At 37.1% G+C, this 23,592-nt stretch overlaps 1 protein-coding gene across 1 annotated transcript in view; it reads right to left on the bottom strand.

The window, feature by feature from the left end:
• RBMS3 (RNA binding motif single stranded interacting protein 3) overlaps positions 1–23,592 on the bottom strand; it is a 355,783-nt gene that overhangs the window by 301,822 nt on the left and 30,369 nt on the right. The window contains exon 3 of the mRNA XM_026681344.2: positions 14,100–14,191. Within this exon, the coding sequence (XP_026537129.2) occupies positions 14,100–14,191 (92 nt within the window). The remainder of the gene's footprint in view (positions 1–14,099; positions 14,192–23,592) is intronic.

The following is a 23,592-nucleotide window of genomic DNA, read 5'->3' as shown; positions in this document are numbered from 1 at the left end:
CTTCTTTACACACACTTGTGGGGAAACATACACAGTTATTAGGAGAAATGAGAACTCACATGGAGAATAAAATGGTTTACAGTTGATAAGTAAAGACTTTAAGTTTTCATCACATAATTTATATATTATAGTTATATCCTGAGACCAGCTGTTGTTTATATATAAACATAAACCTCCTCCCTTTTTTTAAACCTGATGACTCTGCAATTCTGTCTGCTCTTATTATCTGAAACCCTGGGATATTTATGCTGTTGTCATGAATTTCATTTAACCAGGTTTCAGTGAAGCAGAGAGCTGCTAAGTTGTAAAAATCAGAATTGCATCTATTTAAAGAGTATTTCATCCATCTTATTAGCAAGTGAATATAAATTAGTCAGAAAGATTGAAAGAAGAGGGTTCCCCCCCATTCCTTAGTCTATTCAAAATTCCCGCTCTTTTACCTCATCTCCTTCTCTGCTGTTTCTTTCTCCGTTTGTTTGTTGTAATCCGTTGCTTCAGAGAGTTTGCTTCTTCCTGAGTTAGAATTTCTTCCGTGTTTGTAAAGACTGGGGGTGGGGTTGAGGACACAGAAAGCTGCTCCTTAAAGAAACATTGCTTAATTCTTAGCAGATGGTCTCATGAGTATGAAATCCGTAGTGAATCGCATAGAATAAAAAATAAAGAAACCATTAGATAGCATTTCACCGAGGCAGACTTCAGCAGCACCATTTTGGTAGGTGGTGCCATCTTGATTCTGAACAATCAGATGAAGCCTCTATGTTCAGAGACATCATATGGCACAGTATTGGATACAGAGGTCAAACAGCAGTGATCTGTATTTGAATCAACTACACAAAGCTTTCATTATTTTAGCATGCAATTAATGATTCACAGGTCTGTTCTTACAGATAGGTAAGTTTCACTGTGTTCACTAAGTTTATGAAGATAAATGTGCATAATAATTCATGCTTATTTCCTGTCCATGTATCTACTCCATGGTTGTCAGCTTTGAAATTTAGCTGCCACATTTTTTTTAGAGAGTTAGAGGAGTTGAAAAGTTCAAGGTTATTCTGTATGTCCTATTAAGAATTTCCAGTTGCAGTTAATTATACGATGTAAACGGATTTATTCAATTATTAAGACTCAGATTTGAAAATCCAGACAGGGTAGCAGAGAATGAAGAGAAGTTAATGGAAATGAGGCAAGGCAAGCAACCCTTGTCAGAATTCATTTGGGACTTAAGAAGGGTCACTAGCCACCTGATGGATTGGCATGAAAGAATGACTTTACACTATTTTTAAAAAGCCATTGATCCAGAAGTAAAGAAGGCCTGTGAAATTAGGGGAATCCCAGAGACCTTACAATTGTGGTATGTCACATCCCTCAGCTTAGATCACAGCATCAACCCAAACAGGAAACCCCTTCAGCAGCCCTGCCTAAGAGAATTGTGGCTAGGAGACCGCTGACCAGATCAACCAAACCTACTTGTACCCAACCTACCAGGGTGCTGAAATGTTACCAAATGTGGCCAAGCCGGCCATAGAGCAGCAGACTGTCTGGCCCCTGCTCCTGTACCACAAGCTCTGCAGTTGAAGTCTAATCGAGCTCTTAGAGGTCGGAAGAATCAAGAAAGACCTCCAGCCAGGGGCGGGTTCACCAAACACAGCTGGGAAAGCCCCCTCTGCGCAGATGGGAGCAACAGACCACCAGACCGTCAACACGTCCCCGAGAACCTGACCTGCAAAGATGACCCAATGATGAGTGATCCCATCATACCTTTTACAGTCAAGGTCAAATTAGTGGTACCAAACACGGGGGAGGCAGGGGAGTTAGAAGCTGTCATTGATACTGGGTGTTCTAGATGCCTTATCAGACTCCCCATCGTTGAACAATTGGGCATAAAGACTAACCCGCTAAAACGCCCAATCAGATTTGAGAAAGTGAATGGAACCTTAATTGGGGGGGCAGCCACTCAGATGACTGAATTGATCAAGATGGAATTAGGGGCCCATCGCGAACTCATATGCTTCATAGTGGCCCCCAGGATGTCAGAATGAATCATACTGGGACTTGCTTGGCTAGACAAATGGGCCCCGACGATCAAATGGGAGGATGAATTCAGAAAAATCCTAATTGGACCGGGCCCATTGCCCCCTCTTCCACCCCCTACAAAGCCACCAGTCAGCTTGAACCGAGAGCCTGAGCCAGCATCCATGGCATCCCACCTTCTCCCAGATAACCCCCAGGTACCCAACCAATACAAAGACTTGGCTGAAGCATTCAGTGAAAAAGAGTGTAATGTCTTACCTCCCCATTGAGCCACTGATTGCGCCATAGAATTAGAGCCCGGGGCGAAATTACCAAAACTAAAGATGTATTCCATGATGCCTGCTAAAATGACTGAATTAAGGAAATACATCGACAGCAATTTGGAATGAGGTTTTATTGAGCCTGCCAAATCAAGACTAGCTGCCCCCGTGTTGTTCAAGGAGAAGAAAGATGGTGGGTTGAGATTGTGTGTTGACTTTAGAGGCGTGAATGCCGTATGCATCAAAAACATGTACCCTCTCTCCCTTATGAAGGACTTATTGAACCACCTGTCGAAGGGCAAGATATTTGCCAAACTAGATCTCAGGGAAGCTTACTACCGGGTCCGCATCAAAGAAGGAGATTAGTGGAAAACTGCTTTTAACTGCCCTCCGGGTAGCTTCCAATTCAAAGTCATGCCTTTTGGACTTCAGGGGGCTCCTGCAGTGTTTATGCAGCTCATCAATGAGGTGCTACACCCGCACCTTTACCGGGGGGGGTCTTTATGTACCTGGATGACATCCTTATCTTCAGTGAAACCATGGAAGAACATGTTCAATTAGTCCGACAAGTTCTACAAAAACTTCTAGCCGCCAAATTATATGTGAAACTCTCAAAATGCGAATTCCACAAAGAGTCATTGGACTACTTAAGCTACCGAATATCCAACCTGGGGATTGAAACAGACCCTGGAAAGGTGAAAGCAGTGCTGGACTGGCAACCCCCCAGAACCCAAAAACAACTTCAAAGTTTCTTGGGGTTTGCCAACTTCTATAGACAATTCATTCCATCCTTTGCTGAAGTTGCCCTCCTGTTGATGAAGCTGTTAAAAACGGGCCCATCTCCCACCAAACTAAAGCCAAGTCAACCCCTGGCTTGGACTATGGACTGTCAGAAAAGTTTTGAGGCCTTCAAGCACCTTTTCACAGCTGAGCCCATCCTCCAGCACCCAGATGCGACCAAGCCTTTTATTGTCCAAACAGATGCAAGTGATGTAGCGGTGGCAGCTGTTTTGCTGCAAAAGGACTCTCAAGGCCGACTGGTGCCTTGAGCTTATGTGTCTAAAAAGCTGACAGATACAGAGTGAAGGTGAGCGGTCTGGGAGAAAGAAGCATTCGCCATACAATGGGCTTTGTTGACTTGGAGACATTTTCTAGAAGGGGCGCCAGAGGCCTTTGAGGTATGGACTGATCATAAGAACCTCAAGGCTCTAAAGACCCCTAGGAGATTATTGCCCAAACAAGTCCACTGGGCCCAATATTTCAAGCGATTCAACTTTAACATTAAATATATCCCCGGAGGGAAAAACGTACTAGCGGACGCTCTGTCCAGAAAACCTCAGTTTGACAGCCACCGAGAGGAAATAGTACAAGCCTTAATTTCAGAAGCTCAATCGGCAGGCCAAGTGACCACTCGAGACCAAGCCAACCACAACCCCAAACACCTGGAAGATAAGTTGACTACAGAATTGAAAACGGCCCTATTGACTGACCCTTGGTTCCTGGACCATCAAACCGAGTTGACAATGAATGATGGACTAGCTTGGAAAGGGACTAAGCTTTATGTACCCACAACCCTAAGACTACTGGTACTAAAGCGTAGCCACGACTCCCGGCTGGGAGGCCACTTCGGATTCCTAAAAACCCTACATTTACTGAGAAGACAGTTCTGATGGCCAAAAATGAAACCTGATGTCGAGGTTTTCATTGTAGTTTACTAAAACCAGCTACTACATCGATGATAAACCACTGCCAATTGCTCCCCCTAAACCGTTAATGGTACATGGGGAAACACATTATGAGATTCAAAAAATTCTCAATTCTAGATTACACCATGGCCGATTGCAATATTTGGTCTTATGGAAAGGATATCCCCTCTCAGATGGCAGTTGGGTAAAGAGTTGGGATGTTCATGCTGATCAATTGGTTAACCAATTCCATGAGGATTTTCCCCACAAACCGAAGGGTCCTCGTGGGGGGGGGGGGCAGAGGGGAGTAAGGACAATGTATTAACCCCTGTATGTGTTTTTTTTCTTTCCTTTTAGGAGGAGGAGTTTTCAAGTGGGCACACCTGTCAGCTTTGAAATTCAGCTGCCACATTTTTTTAGAGAGTTAGAGGAGTTGAAAAGTTCAAGGTTATTGTGTATGTCATATTAAGAATTTCCAGTTGCAGTTAATTGGTTCTCATGATTTATGAAGTGTAGAAGTGGGAGGAGAGAAGGGAGGAGAGAAGGTGGATTCTGTGTAACGCACAAAAAACTTTCACTTGGGAAATTGCTTTTGACATGCTAGATCTGTTTCTAATAAATCAATTGGAGAGATAACGTCTCGGAGTGATTGATATCATGGATACTTTCTGGATGCCTTACAATTGTATCTTTAGTGAATGAAATTCTGATTATAAGGTGGACAGAGACAAAACCAAAGTGAAAAGTATTAATGAAACCAAAACAGGAATGCACAACTGTGATATGAAACAAAAGGTTGTATATCCCAAATTTTATTATTTCCAACCCAACATAATATTGGAAAGAAATTATATAAAGGACCTTGGGATTCCTATCTGCCTATTTGTCTCTCCCCAGGCTAACTCTCTAAAACCAAATTTGACATTATGGCAGGAAGTCACAAAATAAAGTGTGAATTGGAATTAGATTTACCTATGACTGTAAAAAAAATCCAAGCGTATATGTTCAGGAGAAGAAATTGTACTGTACTTTCACAAATCTTTTTAATCCCATCTCTCTCCTGGTTAGAGTAGATTGTATACACTCTATCCTGTCCTTTCCAGGGATCTTTTTTCTTTAGTTTACTTTATTGTCATTACACCTTGTACAAGGGCACCTAGATATATATATATATATATACTCTTCTTAACGGTTATAGGAACTGGGCATGGCTAGTCTAGTGAAGAGAAGGACAAGAGGAGACATGATAGCAGTCTTCCAATATTTGAGGGGCTGCCACAGAGTGGAAGGGGTCAAACTATTTTCTGAAGCACTTGTAGGCCAGACAAGGAATAATGGATGAAAACTGAACAAGGAGAGATTTAACCTGGAAATAAGGAGAAACGTTCTGACAGTGAGAACAATCAACCAATGGAACAGCTTGCCCTCGGAAGTTGTGGGCGCGTCATCACTTGAGACTTTCAAGAAGAGATTGGACTGCCATTTATCGGAAATGGTATATGGTCTCCTGCTTGGGCAGGGGGGTGGACTAGATGACCTATAAGGTCCCTTCCAACTCTGATTATTTGTTATCTCCCACATACACTTGTACACAATTTTATATGATTCATTTATGAAGAAATAGTGCACATATCAACACAGATACAAATATATAATTTATTTATTCTACAGAAGAAAATCCAGAGAGGTCTTATTCTATGTTGGCTACAATATTATGTTTGCTTTTGCTTTTGTTGTTTTGCAGAACACCCTTAATCTTTTAAAGACATAAAGGTATATGTAAAAATAAATCATTAAATATATACAAACTGTGAAATCTTAGTGAAACATATGGTATACCTTCACTGAAAATAACACTATGATCATCATTATAGTCAGAGATGAACAAGTATGTATCAAACAATCAAATGAGGTTTATAGATATAAAAGACTAGCAACTCTTCACTGTTATCAATTATATTCATTTCTTCCTTCAATTGTAAAAGGACACTCTCAATAATTAACTATTATATTCATTAAAATGTATTTTTCATTGACAAAAATTAAAAAATCTCACAAACAAGTGAATTTATAAGTTTATTGGAATTTCGGACAGTTCAAATTTTAGTGCAGTGATGGTCTAAATACCTATCAGGGTACTTTTCACTGTCCCTGGTTTGGCTTATTTCAAAATTGGCCTTTTATTTAGCATGCAGTGATATTTAAGTACACATATATATTTATCTAAAACTACTCAAAATTAAGAAAATACATTATCATTTTACTAAATCTCAGTTGACTATAATGTGGGATGTAAAATCTGAACAAGATTTTCTTCATCTGAGTTATAGTTGAAAAATATTATAAAATTGTACTATAAGGTTATCAAAAGGTTGATAAAAGTTATATCAAAATAGAGGACTAAGTTATGCAGGAACTTACTACTCTTGGTGCCAGAGAATAACATTATTAAGGAAGTTATAATAAATCGTGGGAATATGGATTCTGTAATGTGCATTTCTAGATAAATAATGAGCTGTTTAATTAATTGATCAGGAAGATTTTTTCAAGTTTTTCTACCAAATAGAATAGAATAGAATAGAATAGAATAGAATAGAATAGAATAGAATAGAATAGAATAGAATAGAATAGAATGGAATAGAATAGAATTCTTTATTGGCCAACTGTTTGGACACACAAGGAATTTGTCTGGTGCATATGCTTCTCAGTGTACATAAAAAGAAAAAAATACATTCATCAAGAATCATAATAGGTTACTAAATAAGCAGTCAAATCATACTAGGAAACAAAACAAAATAAATCGTAGAGAAACAAGCAACAAGATTATAGTCGTGGGAGGAGATAGGTAATAGGAAGGATGAGAAGAATAATAGTAATATAGTCTTAGTAAATAGTTTGATAGTATAGTGGGAATCCATTGTTTAGCAGAGTGATGGCATTCGGGGGGGAAAACTAGAATGAAAGAATTAATTAATTAATTCTCTGTTGTAAGAAAACTTGGAAAATTCTTCCTTTAAATATTTAACTATTGGAATAACCCTTTATTAGAAAAGGGAGAGTTTTAAGAATAATGATGATGAACATTCACTGCATTAACTAAAATAAAATAACATAAAAGAGGTCCAGAACATTCACAGCATTAAATAAAATATGTAAGTCAGCCTAAGCCAAACTTTTGCATGAAAGAGAATCAGTTTGATGTAGTGGTTAAATTGCTGGCCTAGAAACAGTGACTGTTTCAGTGAGTTCTGGACCTCTTTTAAGCCTGGGAGCTGTCTGGGTGGATCATCTGTCTGCCCAACCTGCCTTGTAGGGTTATTGTTGTGTGGGGGTGGAGCTGGCGTTGCGACGATACGGCATGCGATCTTGGAGGTCTGAGATTGCTGCCGATATCTTTGCTCCTGGACGGTCCTATCGGATCTAAACCGTCCTGAAGAGATGGTGAAAGTGCAGAGTGCATCCTGTCGATCCCAGGGATACCGCAAAGTCCCTGGTAGATCCAGGAGAAAATTCTTCTTGCCAGCGGCAAAGAGGCAGCCATTAAAGCTGGGACAATTAGTACATCATTAGGAATGAATAGGAATAGAACTATTCATTCCTGATGCCTTTTACTCATACCTCTCAAGAACATAATCCTGCCACAGTGAGATAACACCTCTGAACTTGGATGAGGGGAGATAAAACCAGGGATATAGTCAAAAAGCAAATCAATGAATGATTGAACAAATCAACCTAGAGAATTCACTTAAGGCACAAATGACTGGGTGCAAATTATCCTATTTCAGGCACATTATTTGAAAACCCAGGTTTCTGTAAAAGTCTCTAATGCTGGGAAAAGTGGAAGGAGAAGATAGTCAGCAGCAAGATAACTGCTGAAGTTGGGACAGCTCTAAAACGAAAGAGAACAGAAAGAGAGAGTGTGCCGGTTTGGTGAGAATTTTTTCTTTATTCTAAGATCTGAAAGGACACCCTAAGGAAAAGAAAGAATCTGTAAAAGTTCTGACAGAAGTGATTAAGCGGCGATTTTAAACAGGAATGTCAAAGTAATGTTTTTTTCTCATTGCTGGATTTTCTATACATGATCTTATATTTTGAAACTGGGCTGGTTTTTTCTTTTCCATCTATTTTTTTTTCTTTTTTTTTCTTCTCCTTTTTGACTATGTAACATTTTAGGCTAGGGACTCCCTTTTAGTTATTTCTTTTTTTTAAATATCTTTTTTTTTATTAATTCTTATTATATTTTGCTTGGAAAAGGAGGGGAAAAGTGAAAGCAAAGAAACTTTGTAACACTGCCAACTAGAGGCTTGGAAATATTCTATTTCTCCTGTGACCAGACAAACCTGAGAAAGAATGAACTGAGACTTTTTTTCAAGGACATTGCTATTTGATAAGATAGAGGGAAGAGCATGGGAGAGTATTATTGCAGGTGCTCTTCTGGGTTTCTATCAACAGCTGGAGTCTGGTGTTGAAACTTATGGGGAAACAAAGGTGAAAAGTTTTTGAAGAGAGTTATAATAAGAGCCTTGGATAATTAAACAAAGTGCAGTGTGCTCTTTTTACTTTTTCTAAGTTGTGCTATCCCTCCTCACCAGCTTTATTTTATTTCATTTTATCTTTTTTTTTTTTTTGCAATAGCTATTTGGATCTTTGGCTTTGTTGGAGCTTGTCTTTGTTTTTCTTTTTTTTTTCTTTGGAAGTCCAATCTCTACGCTTGCTTTTTATTTTAAAGGGAAAGCTTTAGTATTAATGTTTCCTTTTTTTCAAGGGAATAGCCTTTTTATCTCCTTTCCTGGTATTTTTGTTTTTTCATCTACCTTTCTGGTTTATTTTTATGCACTCTTTTCTATTTGAGACCTCTCAACTGGATTAAGGTGTTGAAGAACCTGAAGAATTTTTCCTTTTCCTTTTTTTCCCCCCAAGCCTTTTTCTTCATCTAACTACAGCTTGGATTAAGGTATACAAGAACCTGAAGAAATTTTGTCCTCCCCCTTTTTTTTATCATTACTGTTTGGCTTCTTTTTTCTACTATTTTTATTTCGAACTACAATTGGTTATTTCACAATTGGATTAAGGTTTAGAAGAACCTGAAGATTTTGAATTGCTTAAAATGAGTACGAAATTTACAGCTCCTGGTTCTTCAACTTCTACTTCTTCCTCTCCACCATCTGGAGGACAACGTTCAATACAGACAATGTTAAAGCAAGAAAAAGAACAAGAAAAAGTGACTCTGCAGATGATTATGCAAGGAATTCAAAATATTCAAGCAAGATCAGAGAATATTGAAAAGAGAATAGAGAACATTGAACAAAGAACAGAGAACATTGAACAAAGAACAGGGAAAACTGATGAAAAAGTGGAGAACTTCCAACAAATGATATTGAAGTATGATGAGAGATTCCAAAAAATTGAAGAAGATAAACAAAGAGACAAAAAGATTGGAGATATTGATAATAGATTAACGGTGGTTGAACAAGATAAAAGTGGTATGTTGAAATGGGAGATGGATAGATCAGAATTCTATCTTAGATTCCAAAACGTAGAGGAAGAAAAAGGACAAAACTTAGCTGAGATAATGATAGAGAAATACTGGCTGAAGCTTTGGAAATAACTCAAGAGAAGATGATGGATGGAATAGATGAGGTTTATCGAGTTTTCACAAGATATGCAATGAGAAATAGCTTACCAAGAGAAGTTCACATTAGATTTACAAAGAAAGCCATTAAAACGCAAATATTCCAAGTGGCAAAAGAGAAAACATTGAAATATAAAGACAAGGAGATTGTGGTTTTGAAACAAATACCCAGAAGAGTGAGAGAGATGAGAAGAGAATACCGATTCCTGACTAAAATGCTACTTAAAAAAGAGGTGAATTATAGATGGCTGATTCCAGAAGGTTTAATATTCACATGGTAAGAACAGAGACATAGAATTGACTCAATTGAGAAAGCGGAATTATTGTATACAGAATTTTTTGGAGGGAAAGAGGAAGAGGCAGAAAAAGAAATCTCACTAATTGAATTCCAAGAGGACTGCCAAATGACGATTGAAAAAGAAGAAGGTGCAGTAGGTGGAAAGGTGGAAGCCAAAGAACAACGTGAACTAAGATCTATGAGAGCTGCTAAACCTAACTACAAAATATAACCATGGAAGGGTCCCAAATGATTATTGACATGATTGTTAGATAGGTGAAATGCATAATAGAAAACAATTTTTGAACCAAGGTACCTCCAATGGGATAACTTACAGAATATATTCATAATCCCAGAACCCATAACTCCTGAAGCAATGAGACTTGGGAAACTTGTGGTTGCTTTGGTGCTACTAGCTACTCCTGCAACCTGATTTTCCTTTTCAAGGAAGGAATGAAACTTGGGGAAGTTATGGCTCCTTCAGTGCTACTAGCTACTCCTGCAATAGTCACTTGATCTTCATTTTCAATGCTCTATGACATTTTTCCAGTCAGTCATGCAATCCTTTACTCCCTCCTCATCCAGCAGCAAGGAGAGTATTCATCCTATACCTCTAAAGAAGCAACAATGTTAAGATACATGAAGAAAAATCTTGATATATTTATTATTTTATATATTCCTTCTGTGGCATACAAACCAGAGTGGTATTTAGCAGGTTCTGACCAGTTTAGGAGAACTGGTAGTGGAAATTTTGAGCAGTTCGGAGAACCGGCAAATACCCCCTCTGATTGGTCCCACCTCTTTCTGCCTCCTGAGTCCCAGCTGATCAGCTGGGTCTTCTTTTGTTGCCCTGCACAGGAGAACGGAGCTGGAAAGCAGCTGAGTGGGGTGTGGAGGGAATGGAGATTTTGCAGTATCCTTCCCCTGCCACGCCCACCAAGCCATGCCCACAGAACCAATAGTAAAAATTTTTGAATCCCACCACTGACACAAACATGTATAGCATGTATCTATATCCCATTTTTTTTCCAGGAACTCAGGGCACCTACATAGTGCTCCATCCTTCTATATTTCATGACCATAACCCTGTGACCTCTAAACCACTAAAAGCTGCTCTGGGGCTTCAAAAAAAAAAAAAAAAAAGCCTATAGGAAATAGATCTCTCTTGTGTCAGTCATTATCCACTATGCATTAGTATTTTCTCATTGTTTCATTTTTCAACTGCTTCCTACTCTGAACCTGAGCATAGACTCTTCTGTTGGAGGAGAAAAAGGATGTGTGTATTATCTGCAAAAATTGTTTTGTTTTATTTTTTGTAAATGTTTTGAGTGAGTTGTTGGAGATATTTCCATTTAATTTTATCCATTAAAATGAATAAGTCAATGGAAATGATTCTATATACTTACAGTATTGATCAAGCATATTTGGATTTTTGAATAAGTGATAAGTCTGTGTGTATTATATGCAAAATGGCTTTGTCTATTATTCACTGATATAGTAATTAAATTATTGGATTCCTCTAAAACTTTTTGATATGACTAAATATATTTGTTCATGACATAATATACATTATTATCACATAAGGATAAAGTAGTAAATTTGGACTCTCCACCATTTTAAGTCTTTAGACTGTGCGGTCTTTGCATAGGAGGAAAACACATCCACTTTAGATTTACTTTTTTTAAAGTTCTCAAATTTCATAAAAAATGGCTGTTAAACTCCTTGGAGGTCTACTTCAGAAAAAAATAGAATATCAAGTAAAATAGTCTTGCTCTTCTCTGATATATTTCTTGTGACTTCTACATTGCATATCTATAGCTATTTATTCCAAGCATAGATTGGATTTTTTTTTAAAAAAAAAACAGCAATTAATTTCATTAAAAAATAGGCAACTTTTACAATAGTAACTTACAACATTTAAACATATATAGAAGTTGTTTGATAGGAGGAAAAAGAGTACTTATATAGACAAAGAACAATAGACTAATAGAACCATCTTCAGAAGTCTGAAGATACATCATCAATTGTCATCTACCAAAGATACTCAAGATATAAAGCTGATGCTGAAATCATAATTATCAATTCACAAATAAAATAAATTGCATACATGTGCATAATGCAAAATTTCATAATGCTACTCAGTATCACTTGCTTCATTGGCTCTCTCCCTCTAGATGGCACAGTTTAGTGGATGACAGTTGCAATTCAATAACACAAAGATTCCTACCTCTATCCTATTAATTTCAGTTAGAACTGATGGACAGCCAGTACTCATTAACTTAATCACACTTATGTATATTCCTATACAACCTTAATTTTAATCCTTTTTCATTCTCCATTTTCCAGTCCTATTATGTAGATACACAGATTTAATTAATATTGAAAATATGTAACATGAGTTTTTCAGGTGAAGAAACTATGGAACTTCTAAACTGAATCAATATCCCATGTTTTTGCCTCGAGAAGCCTAGTTTGATTTTGCATCATTGTTCCATCCTCCAACCCAACAGCCAATTTCCATAAGTTTCCTCTGAAAAAATTCAATAGAGGAGTATTTTATTTCGGTGAAAAATGTTAAGGAATAGAACAGTACAAAATAAGATCCTTGTTTAGAAAAACATTGCCAGCAAAGAAAACATATTAAAAAGTATCAAATTTCAAAGGCAATAGTTTTCTCAAATATTTTGATGAGATATCATCTTGGTAGCTTTGGTGTAGCAGTTGCTTGTTCTAGAAAATTATGTTTATTTTACACAAAGGAAATTACAGCACCAAACCATACATTAATTAGGCTGCAGAAGGTATACAATGGTTATTTTAAACAAAGTCAATTAATAAATCAGGATGTTTTAAAATCTGTTACAGTGGTCTATAGTATATGAATGGTCTAATAATGCAATCTCTGATGTAATCAAACTTAAGTAGAGTTTAGCATAAAACTCCAGTCGTCACAAATGAGATTTCTTGTATGTGTGAACTCTTCAATTCCACTAAACATTCAGTCAAAAATACGATCTGGTTTTGGACATGCTGCACAAACAAATAAGGAAACATCTATTACATTAACAAGGGCTTCAGACTAAAAATACAGAAATCTAATTCTTATTTAATGTCATATACATGGTAATATGAATTAAGACATTCATAACTGTTACTGAAATCCCTTATATCTTAATCTTATATGTGCAAAGGGTACAAACAGAAAAGAATCCTTCGTTCTTGATTAGTGTGCATTTGATTAGTAACAAAAATATTTGTTACTAATCAAATGCACCCTATTAAAAACATTACATGGGATAATGCATAATATCTAATTTTCCTTTTTTGATTGTGATCCCAATATCACACAATGAAATATCATTTGAACTGGGTCATTTAAAAGAAAGTAGTAATGGATTCCACGATACAATGGATTCATGACAGCAAATTTCTAGGAAAGCATAAACACCAGGCAATTTAGATCTTCACTGTTATATGCAAACAAACATTTTCTATATTACAAGGGATGAGCTCCAGGCACGCAAATATGTAAAACATGTTATCAAACATAGAACATTCTCAATAGTTGTTAACTTTTGGGTACTTATCCTAAATATGTTTTCAACTGGGCCACTTTGTTACAGCTAAAAGCATTACATATTTCCAGCAACTATTTGCACAGGCTATCCATGAAGTAAAAAGTCTTCCTTAAGATCTGAAGTCTTGGGACCATTTAATCTCATATCCAACCTAGATGTTTCTTATAAATCATGCAGTTCTTTTGTCTATGGAGATTCTCAATCATCCAGGTCATGGTTGTCCCAAAGATGCTTTTTCAAGAGGCAATTGGACCAGAAAGTACCTTAGGGATGCAGTTCTTCTCTTATTGTCCAATATTTATAGTTCATATTTAACACATTAATGAAGGACAAAACATCTGGATTCGCTCAAAAAGCTTTGACACTAATGTATTGCATTTTTGTTTTTTGCAAGATAAAATTTAGATGCACAAAAGGAGGACATAACATTTACAAATGCATAAAGACTGATGATGACCAAGAAATAAACAAATCAGTAGAGAAGAAAAGAAAAAAAATATAAATGAATAAGGCAAAATCATTAGACATTTTGGTTCTGAAAAGAATGACAAAAATAATCTGAATTTTTGCTATCAGCTAATATCAAATTATATTAAAATAAAGCAGTACAATCAAGCAATGTTCACACATTAATCTTACCTTAGCCATCTGAGCTTGCACACCATTTGCTTTAAGAGATGCTACGGCTTTCTGTGCAGCTGCTGGACTATCAAAATCTACAAAACCGTAACCTTTTGAGAGGAGGGGGGGAAAAGTAGCATTCATTATAATATGAATAAAGAATAAAGTAGTTTACCAAATCTTCCCTATCAACAATGTAACATTTTCAAATTTAATACCAATTGTTACTTCAAGATTTTGGATGAGTTTCAACACACCCAGCTGAAATGTTAAGTAAGACATGACCTGTTTTATATTAAGCCAAACCAGTGAATGAATCAGCAAAATTTTATTGTCTGCTCTGACAATGATTTTCTGGAGTCTTCAGCAAACGACTCTCTTTCCTTGGCATTTGATCCTTGTAATTGGAGATGCCAAAAATAAACCTGGGATCTTTAAAAATCAATGGTCACTTCCAGAATAGCTTATTATCTATCCAGAATAGGTTACTTAATTAATCTGATTGTGGGATTACAATGATGACTCTACAAACAAAGCAATTCATTCATTTTTAAGCTATAGAAAATTGTACTTTTGTTAAACATTTTCAGAGGTTTCTAACAGAATGATGCAATAGATAATTATTGCACTGAACCGAATTTTGGAATCTTCCCTTCATATCAGATATATGAATACTTTTTGGAATATATGCAATGTATTCATTGGAGAAAGGATACAACTTCATCTTTTGTAATGATTATGCAATCTAAAGAGCTTGCATCCACCTCAAAAGCTATAATAGTTATTTAGTACTAGAGTGCTAATAGCTTTAGGCATACATCTCCATTTACCAGATCAATATGCATCCACCAGAAAGCAATCACAAATATGCTGCAGCATTTAATGCACTTTAAACTTACTAATATCTCATGCATGTATTAAAAGAAGAAAAAAATAAATGAATCTAATATTCAAATTAATTCCATATATCACAAATATATAAATCCTGTTTTAAGAAATTGCTAATGATATAATGAAGTTTATGATTTTTATGCTAAGGTTCCTGTAAATAACTCGTTTCTCATATTTAACTCAATGGTAACTGCTTCAAAATAGAAAATTCTGTAAGAGTTACATTCTAAACATGCATATTAAGTGTGTAACTAAATCCATTTACAGAGCATTTATAAACTATTGAGACCCCCTTCACTTTTGTCAATTTTTTTTTGCTGCAGCCTGATACAGTTGTTAAAATCCTTTTTCCCCCTCATTAATCTACACTCAGTACCCCATAATGACAAAGTGAAAACAGAATTTTAGAAATGCCAGTAAATGTATTAAAAAGAAAAAACTGAAATATCACATTGTATTCAGACTCTTTGCAACAACACTTGAAATTTAGTTCAAGTTCCTCCCATTTCTCTTGACTGTTGCTGACATGTTTCTACACCTTGAATGGAGTCAACCTGTGGTAAATTAAATTAATTTGACATGATTTGAAAAAACACACATCTCTTTATAAAAGGTCTCACAGCTGACAATGCATACTGTAGCAGATCAAAAGACATGAGGTCAAAGGAACTGCCTGCAGAGCTCAGAACAGGGGTGGGATTCTACCAGTTCACACCTATTTGCTAGAACCGGTTGTTAACATTCTAGGCAGTTCGGAGAACCAGTTGTTAGAAGAAATTACTGGCCTAATCCTGTAAGGAAGGCAGGAAGGAAACATTCTGGTGTTGCTTACAGAAACTGCCTCTCCGTTAACCCTTATTACATTCTTGGCAGGACTAGACTTCCTGTCTCAGGAACTTCTCTGGGAGTTTTTTTCCCTCCTTTGCTGGTACTTTGCTTGTGTGGAGTGACCATTCAAAGTTATAATGGCACTGAAAAAAAGTGACTTATGACCATTTTTCACACTTACGACTGTTGCAGCATCCCCACAGTCACGAGAGGCCAGGCAAGGAGAAGCGTGCCTCGATGTGAGTGATGTTGAGTTGGCCACGTCCAGCCAGTCACATGACCACCAAGCCACACCCATCAACTAAACCACGCCCACAGAACAGGTTGTTAAAAAATTTGAATCCCTCCCTAACTCAGAGACAGGATTATTGCAAGGGAGAGGTCTGGGGAAGGCTACAATAAAATTTCTGCTGCTCTGAAAACTCCTAAGAGCACAATGGCATCCATAATTTTCAAATGGAAGAAATTTGGCAAAACCCGGGCTCTTCCAAGAGCAACTGAGTTAGAAGGGCCTTAGTAAGAGAAGTGGCCAACAACCTGATGGTGACTCAGATTGAGCTCCAGAGATCCTGTGTGGAGATGAGACAGAGTTCCAGAAGGATAACCATCACTGCAGCCCTCCACTGATCTGGACTTTATGGCAAATTGGCTAGACAGAAGCCTCTCCTCAGTGCAAAACTCATGAAAGCCTGCTTGGAGTTTGCAAAAAAGCACCTGAAGTATTCTCAGACTTGTGAGGAACAAGATTCTCTGGTCTGATGAAACAAAGATTGAACTGTTTGGCCTCAATTCTAAATGCTACAATCAGGCATGGTTCATCACCTGCCCAATATCATCCCAACAGTGAACCATGGTGATGGCAGAATAATGCTGTGGGGTGTTTTTCATCAGTAGGGACTGTAGAACTTGTCAGGGTTGATGGAAAGCTGATTGAAGCAAAGGGTATCTTCAATGAAAAACTGTTCCACAGTGCTCAGACTGGGCCAAAGGTTCATTTTCCAACATAACAGCGATCCTAAACACATAGCCAAGACAACACAGGAGTGGCTTAGGGACAACTCTGTGAATGTCCTAGAATGGTCTAGGCAGACTTGAACCCTATCTCTAGAGGGACCTGAAAATGGCTGTCCACTGATGATTGCCACCCAACCTAACTGAGCCTGAGAGGATTCGCAAGGAAAAATGACAGAAAACCACCCAATTCAGATGTGTAAAGCTTGTCATATCATATCCAAAAAGACTTGAGGCTGTAACTGCTGCCAAAGGTGCTTCAGCAAAGTACTGAATGAAGGGTATGAATATTTATACCAATGTGATAGTTGAGTTTTTTCTTTTTAATACATTTACAGATATTTTTAAAATTCTGTTTTCAATATGTTATTATGAGGTAGATAATCGACAAAAAAAATGAATTTCAACAACTTAGAATGAGATTGCAGCATAGCAAAATTGACAAAAAATGAAGCGTGTCTGAATATCCTCTGAATGCAGATGTAGATATGCTGAATATGTAGATATTTCATTCCTAAGAAAATATGCCCAAGAATAAACAATAAATATAAGTGCTAAAAATATAGATAGATAAAATAAGCTTAAAGAAATTATCAGTAAAACCCAAAATATCCAAGATACCTTAAGTTCCATAGTCTTTTCCCAGCAGATATAGACAGTTAAATTCTGTATCATTTATAATTGTAGAATTATAAAAGATAATGACTGAGAAATAAAATCAGATTGCTTTTGACAAATATGGTTGTATTTGTTTATAGTTTAATTTTTAATGAATCTAAAAAAAAACACAATCTTATTTATAGGAGAAAAGACTTGGAGTGATACTACAGTTTAGCTCTAAAGGTTTTTAAAGTGAAACTGTGTCCAAATTATTACTGTAAACAATGCCCGCTAGGAAAAGAACAAGAGTTCAAAATCTTGATTTTTAACCTTTCCATGCTTTTTATGCTGCCAATCCAGCTGTGCTGCTTTATGATGATAGGGAGGAGTTGCTCTTGGGAGGTATAAACAAAGAACCTTACAAGTGTATATATCCCCAAGCAATCGTCTCAGCTGCCGGAGCCAAAGCAAACAGACACCTATATTGGGCAGCAGCCAAATAGGAATATGTTGCAGACTGATGTTTACTTTAGGGACAATGACAAAGGCATCAATTCATACTGTATGGAGGGAAAGCAATTGTAAACCATTCTTGTATTTTTCACAAGAAATCACGTGGGCAGAAAATATAAGAATGATTGAGTGGAGCTGGATGATGGGCCTTTCAGGTTTGGATGGCACTCAATATGCTTCTGAACAGCTGAGGATCTTTCACAATGCAAATGCCATTCATGACGTGGCTAGATTAAAGCCTTCAGAACATCTGAGTTGCTGATGTTATCAATCAGGAAAATAAGCTCATAAACTATAAAGACAGAATAACAGAACATGAAATGTAAGAAACACAGATATGGGAAAATTCAACACAGGAATATAAAATGAAATGACTACAAATTGATATCTTAAGCATTAGCAAATTGAGATGGACTTGGATTGCTCACTTTCAGTGAGAAGATCACATCATTTATTACTCAGGATATGAAAAACAAAACAGAAATGTGTTGCTTTTATAGTTGGAAAGAATATAACAACAGCAGTAGTTTGCTACAATCTGTTGTGGTTCGCCGGCAGCAGGTGCAGAAGCTGGGGTCTCAGAGAACAAGGACTCAGATGAGGCGCCTGCGTGTGATGCAGGGATGGGGCCAGGACCATCAGGGAGTAGAATGCTGCCTTCGGAGATTGTGGAGGCTGACAGCAGTGATGAAGAGGTCCCCGAGGAGCGTTTGTCTAGTGTGTGTGCATGCAGGGCTGCTTGAAGGAAAAAGCAGCTGCTGCAGCACGGGCAACTCGGGCAACTCGGGAGTAAGGCTGCAAGGTAATGGCCCCTCCCTTAAGAGATAAAAGCCAGCTGAGAAATCAGAGTTCTTTGAAGGAAGCAAAGAAGTTTTTGCACTCAAGCCTTATGGACGTTTGGAATATCTTGGTTGGTGTTTTGGTTCTTTGTGTTTGAAATATTTCTTAGTAACTTTATCTAGAGTTCTTGGCAGCCTTGCACAACCTTGGCAAGGCTCGTTCTTATCAGAGACAATTAGTTTGAAACAGCCTTTTAACCGTGAAGGAACGGAATTCATAAAGAATCATTAAAAGGTTTTGCTGTTACCTCTGTTTTGTGTTTGTTTCCTTGGAACAAGGTTTGGGTCAGAACACAATCAATGAATGTATATTATTGATTATTGATTAGACCTCATGGACAACCTTTTGATATGGCAATGATTCAAGTCTATGGTCTAACTACTGAAGCAGAAGTAGAGGAGGTTGATGAGTATTATGATCTAGTTTAATATGAACTGCTTGTGATTGGGGACTGGAATTGGACACTGGAGTTCAATTATCGTACCAAAGAAATGCCCAGATACTGACTGTAGAACATACCACATTTTTCTAGTTAATGGAAGAGGGCAAATTCTCATGTTACCATGATTTTTCCCCTAGAAAGTTAACAATGCTTTCTCTCATGAAGACATCTGCTGATGGATATTAACAGTGTCCTACATTTTCTGGCTTATGTGTTCCTATTGAATTTGATGGAAGAAAAAAATGTTTTAGAAATTATTTTTAATGGAGAAGATAATTTTGATGAAATTATGGATGGAACATTGTGGTGTTGGATTGGACAAAGAGGATACAGAATGTCCTGGATTTCACCTTATTACAAAATCTAACTTTTATGACTCTCAACACTTCATTAAATTCCAGAAAATAAATTATTCATTTTTCTTTATTAAATATTATTTTTAATTAAGTTGTTTATTTTTATTAACGCATTTTAATAAAATATAATAATAAAGTTGTTTTTTAAAGAGTAATATTAGCATTACAATAAATGGAAGCCTTATTCTTTGGAAGTTATTTGTAACTTTCTTATAGCCTAAAGAGAGAATTTCGGGGAACTGTCCCAAATCTTTTGGAAATTTTAAAGAATGTGTAGAGGCCACATTTGGTAATTCTAAAATAATATTGCAATAATGTTTTTTTTAAATCAAAATCATATTGTCAGCAACTAAATATATTTACTTTAAAACAGCTTCCATTGGTTCATGTCCATATAAATTTACAAAAGATAGAAGCCTCAGTGTGAATTTTGCCTTACATGTTACTCAGATTACTATAGCATAGGTAGCAACAAAAGATGCAGGAGGTTATTAAAAGAATATATCAAAGGAGCTGAAATATCCTATTATAAAAGAAATAGCACACTTATGCAATTCCTGTATTAAAAATAAGAGAGAAAGATTAATTAAATGGGTATACATTTATAGCTCCGTTACTGAATCAAATTCTGAAATTGGTAGGATCTGCCATCTGCCACCAAATTAAGATGTAAAACTAACCAAAATATATTATGGCATAATTAACATAACTGTCCTTATCATTAAGTGAGATTTCTGTATCAGGTGCCAGAGCTACGGCATCATTAAAGAATGACAACTTGTTAATTTTTAATTATCATGGAGAAATAATTTTGGATTGTCCACATCAAATGAAAAGCTTCTTGCAAGAATTTTGTTCAACAAGAATTATAGGGCCCCATAGAAATGTAGATATTATCTTTCCAATAACTTAGCCCTTAAGTGTTAAAAATATAAGTGGCAAACTAGCTAGCTAATATGTTCTCTCCCGGTGATTCAATTTAGGAATGCTTAATTATATTATCTTTTTTCATCTCTGTCTTTAAAGCGATATCACAATGCCACATTTCTCAACTGTGCACCCATTATTACTACAAAAAGGAATATTACATTCTAAATCTTTTTGCTTTTCTGAACATCAATATTTAACACTACCAATCTATGTTTCTAGAAACTATGTGGCTTCGAACAGCATTTTATTATTTGGGCAACTGTGCAGATACAATTCCAGAATAGAATAACAGAGTTGGACTTCTTATGAGATGAACCATCTGCTAGAAAGCTGTCAGATAGTTTATTTCTTTTAAATTCACATTTTTAAAAACTGTATTTCAAGCAGTAATAGAGAAGGAGGTTGAACAGACTTTAGAGGAGCTTGCAATGTCTCTTAAATGTTTTATTTAATTTAATGTAAATGTGCAATTTAATTACCGTATTTGCCGGCGTATAAGACGACTTTTTTGCCCTGAAAAAGATGCCTCTAATTGGGGGGGTCGTCTTATATGCTGGGTCGTCTTATACGCCGGCAAATAGTAATTGGGAAGCACTGCGGCTGCTCAGGCTGAGGCATCTTTATGCCCGTGGAAACGATCCCGTGAAGCCGAAAGGAGTAGCAGCCTTCTCCCAGCTCCCAAGGAAGCGAGCTCGCACGCCGAGCTCCGCTGAGGTATCCGGCTGGGGCTGTCAGGAGTTATTACGGCTGGCGCGGCTCGCGCTGCTCCAGTCCGCGTTGCCTCAGGAAGGGAAAGGCAAAACCAGGAGCCGCTGCTGCCATTGCAAAGCGCCGCCGCGCTCTTCCTTTTGCCTTTCCCTTCCCGAGGCAACGCGGGACTGGAGCCGCGCGAGCCGCGCCAGCGGTAACAACTCCTGACAGCCCCAGCCGGATACCTCAGCGGAGCCCGGGCGGTGCGAGCCTCATTTCCTTGGGAGCTGGGAGAAGGCTGGCTGCTCCTTTCGGCTTCACGGGCTTCGTTTCCACGGTAGACAAAAGTGCCTCAAAAAAAAAAAAGTGCAAAAGTGGAAGCCGTGCGGAAGAGGGGGCGAGTATATAACAAACTATATTTTGAGTGGAAATGTTGGGGGGTCGTCTTATACGCCGGGTCATCTTATATGCCGGCATATACGGTAACACAGACTATTTTCAATTTAATCATTTACAGCATTATCTGAGATTTCAAGGCAGTTAACAAATATAGTTAAAAATAATAAAATCACATAGTATCATACAGAAGAATTATGGTGCAACTTAATCTCCATAAATACAATTAGTGATTCAAATGGTATAATGTAAAATCTAAGGACACTGTATTCATAAATATTCATTCTCTGAAAGCATCAGATATATTTCCATTAACTTCGACTTAGGCAAAATTCCATTAGTAAATAGTAGCAAATGCTATTTATTATTTAAATATACCATGATTATCTCATGTCTCATAGTTTAAATGGGTCTACTTTAAAGTCAAATACTTATTTATTTATTTATTTATTTGATTTTTCAATTGTTTACAAGATAATAAGTATAAGTGTACACATAGTTATGAATACATGAAATGGGTACATATAAGAAAAATAAAAGAAAAATAAAAGAAACAATAGGACAGGGATGGTAGGCACGTTGGTGCGCTTATGCACGCCCCCTAGAGACCTCTTAGGAAAGGGGTGAGGTCAATAGTAGACAGTCTAAGGTTAAAGTTTTTGGGGTTTGGGGAAGAAACTACAGAGTCGGGTAGAGTATTCCAGACATTGACCACTCTGTTGCTGAAGTCGTATTTCCTGCAATCAAGTTTGGTGCGGTTAACTTTGAGTTTGTATCTATTGTGTGCTCTTGTGTTGTTATGGTTGAAGCTGAAGTATTCATTGACAGGTAGGACATTGCAGTGTATGATTTTATATACCATGCTTAAATCAGACCAAAGACGGCGTAATTCAAAGTTTTCTAATTCTAGAATTTCAAGGCTGGTGGCATAAGGTGTTCTACAATGAGTAGAGGAGTGGAGAACTCTTCTTGTGAAATATTTCTGGACTTTCTCAATTGTGCTAATATCAGATACGTAATGTGGGTTCCAGACTGATGAGCTGTATTCGAGTATTGGTCTAGCAAATGTATTGTATGCTCTAGTTAGTAGTGTGATATTACCAGAGAAAAAGCTACGTACGATTAGGTTAACAACTCTTAATGCCTTTTTGGCTATGTAGTTGCAGTGGGCTCTAGCACTTAGATAATTAGAGGTGAGTATTCCAAGGTCCTTTACAGAGCTTGGATCATCAACAAGATCTTGACTATTCAGCTTGTATTTTATTTTCTGATTTTTTTTGCCAATATGTAAGACAGAGCATTGATTTGTTGAGATTTGAAGTTGCCATTTGTTTGGCCATTCTGATACATAGTCAAGATCTTTTTGAAGGGTAGCAGTATTGTCTGTGGTATTGAACAGCTTTACATCATCAGCGAAAAGAACGCAGTTGCTCTTAATATGATCACAGAGGTCATTTATGTAGAGTATGAAGAGAGTTGGTCCTAGAACACTGCCTTGGGGACACCACTATTGACAGGTACAGAATTTGATAGGACACTCCCAATTTTGACCATTTGTTGTCTGTTTGACAGGAATGCTTCTATCCAGTTATGCAGTTGTCCAGAGATACCATAGGATTTTATTTTTAGGAGTAGTTTGTCGTGTACCACTGAATCAAAGGCTTTACAGAAGTCTATGTAGATTGCGTCTATTGCTTTGCCCTGATCGAGTTGTGTCGTCCATATGTTTTTGCAGTGTAAGAGTTGCAGATTACAGGATAGTTTTTTTCTGAAACCAAATTGTTTATTGGAGAGTAGGTTGTTTGTCTCTAAGTGGAGGATGGTGGATTGGTTAATAATTGATTCCATGACTTTACAGGTGACGCAGCATAAGGAGATTGGTCTGTAATTTTCAACTAGGCTGGGGTCTCCCTTTTGAAGATGGGGATGACCGTGGCTTGTGACCATAGTTTTGGCAAGGAGCTGGTCCTGAAAGATTTTTCAAAGATTATGCTTAGAGGTTTGGCTATGGCAG

This window comes from Notechis scutatus, chromosome Z, assembly GCF_049901735.1.
Source record: "Notechis scutatus isolate UNSWTSFEM ecotype Mainland chromosome Z, rNotScu1.2, whole genome shotgun sequence".
NCBI classification, from domain to species: Eukaryota; Metazoa; Chordata; class Lepidosauria; order Squamata; family Elapidae; genus Notechis; species Notechis scutatus.
This window is presented reverse-complemented; position numbering and strand designations above follow the sequence as displayed.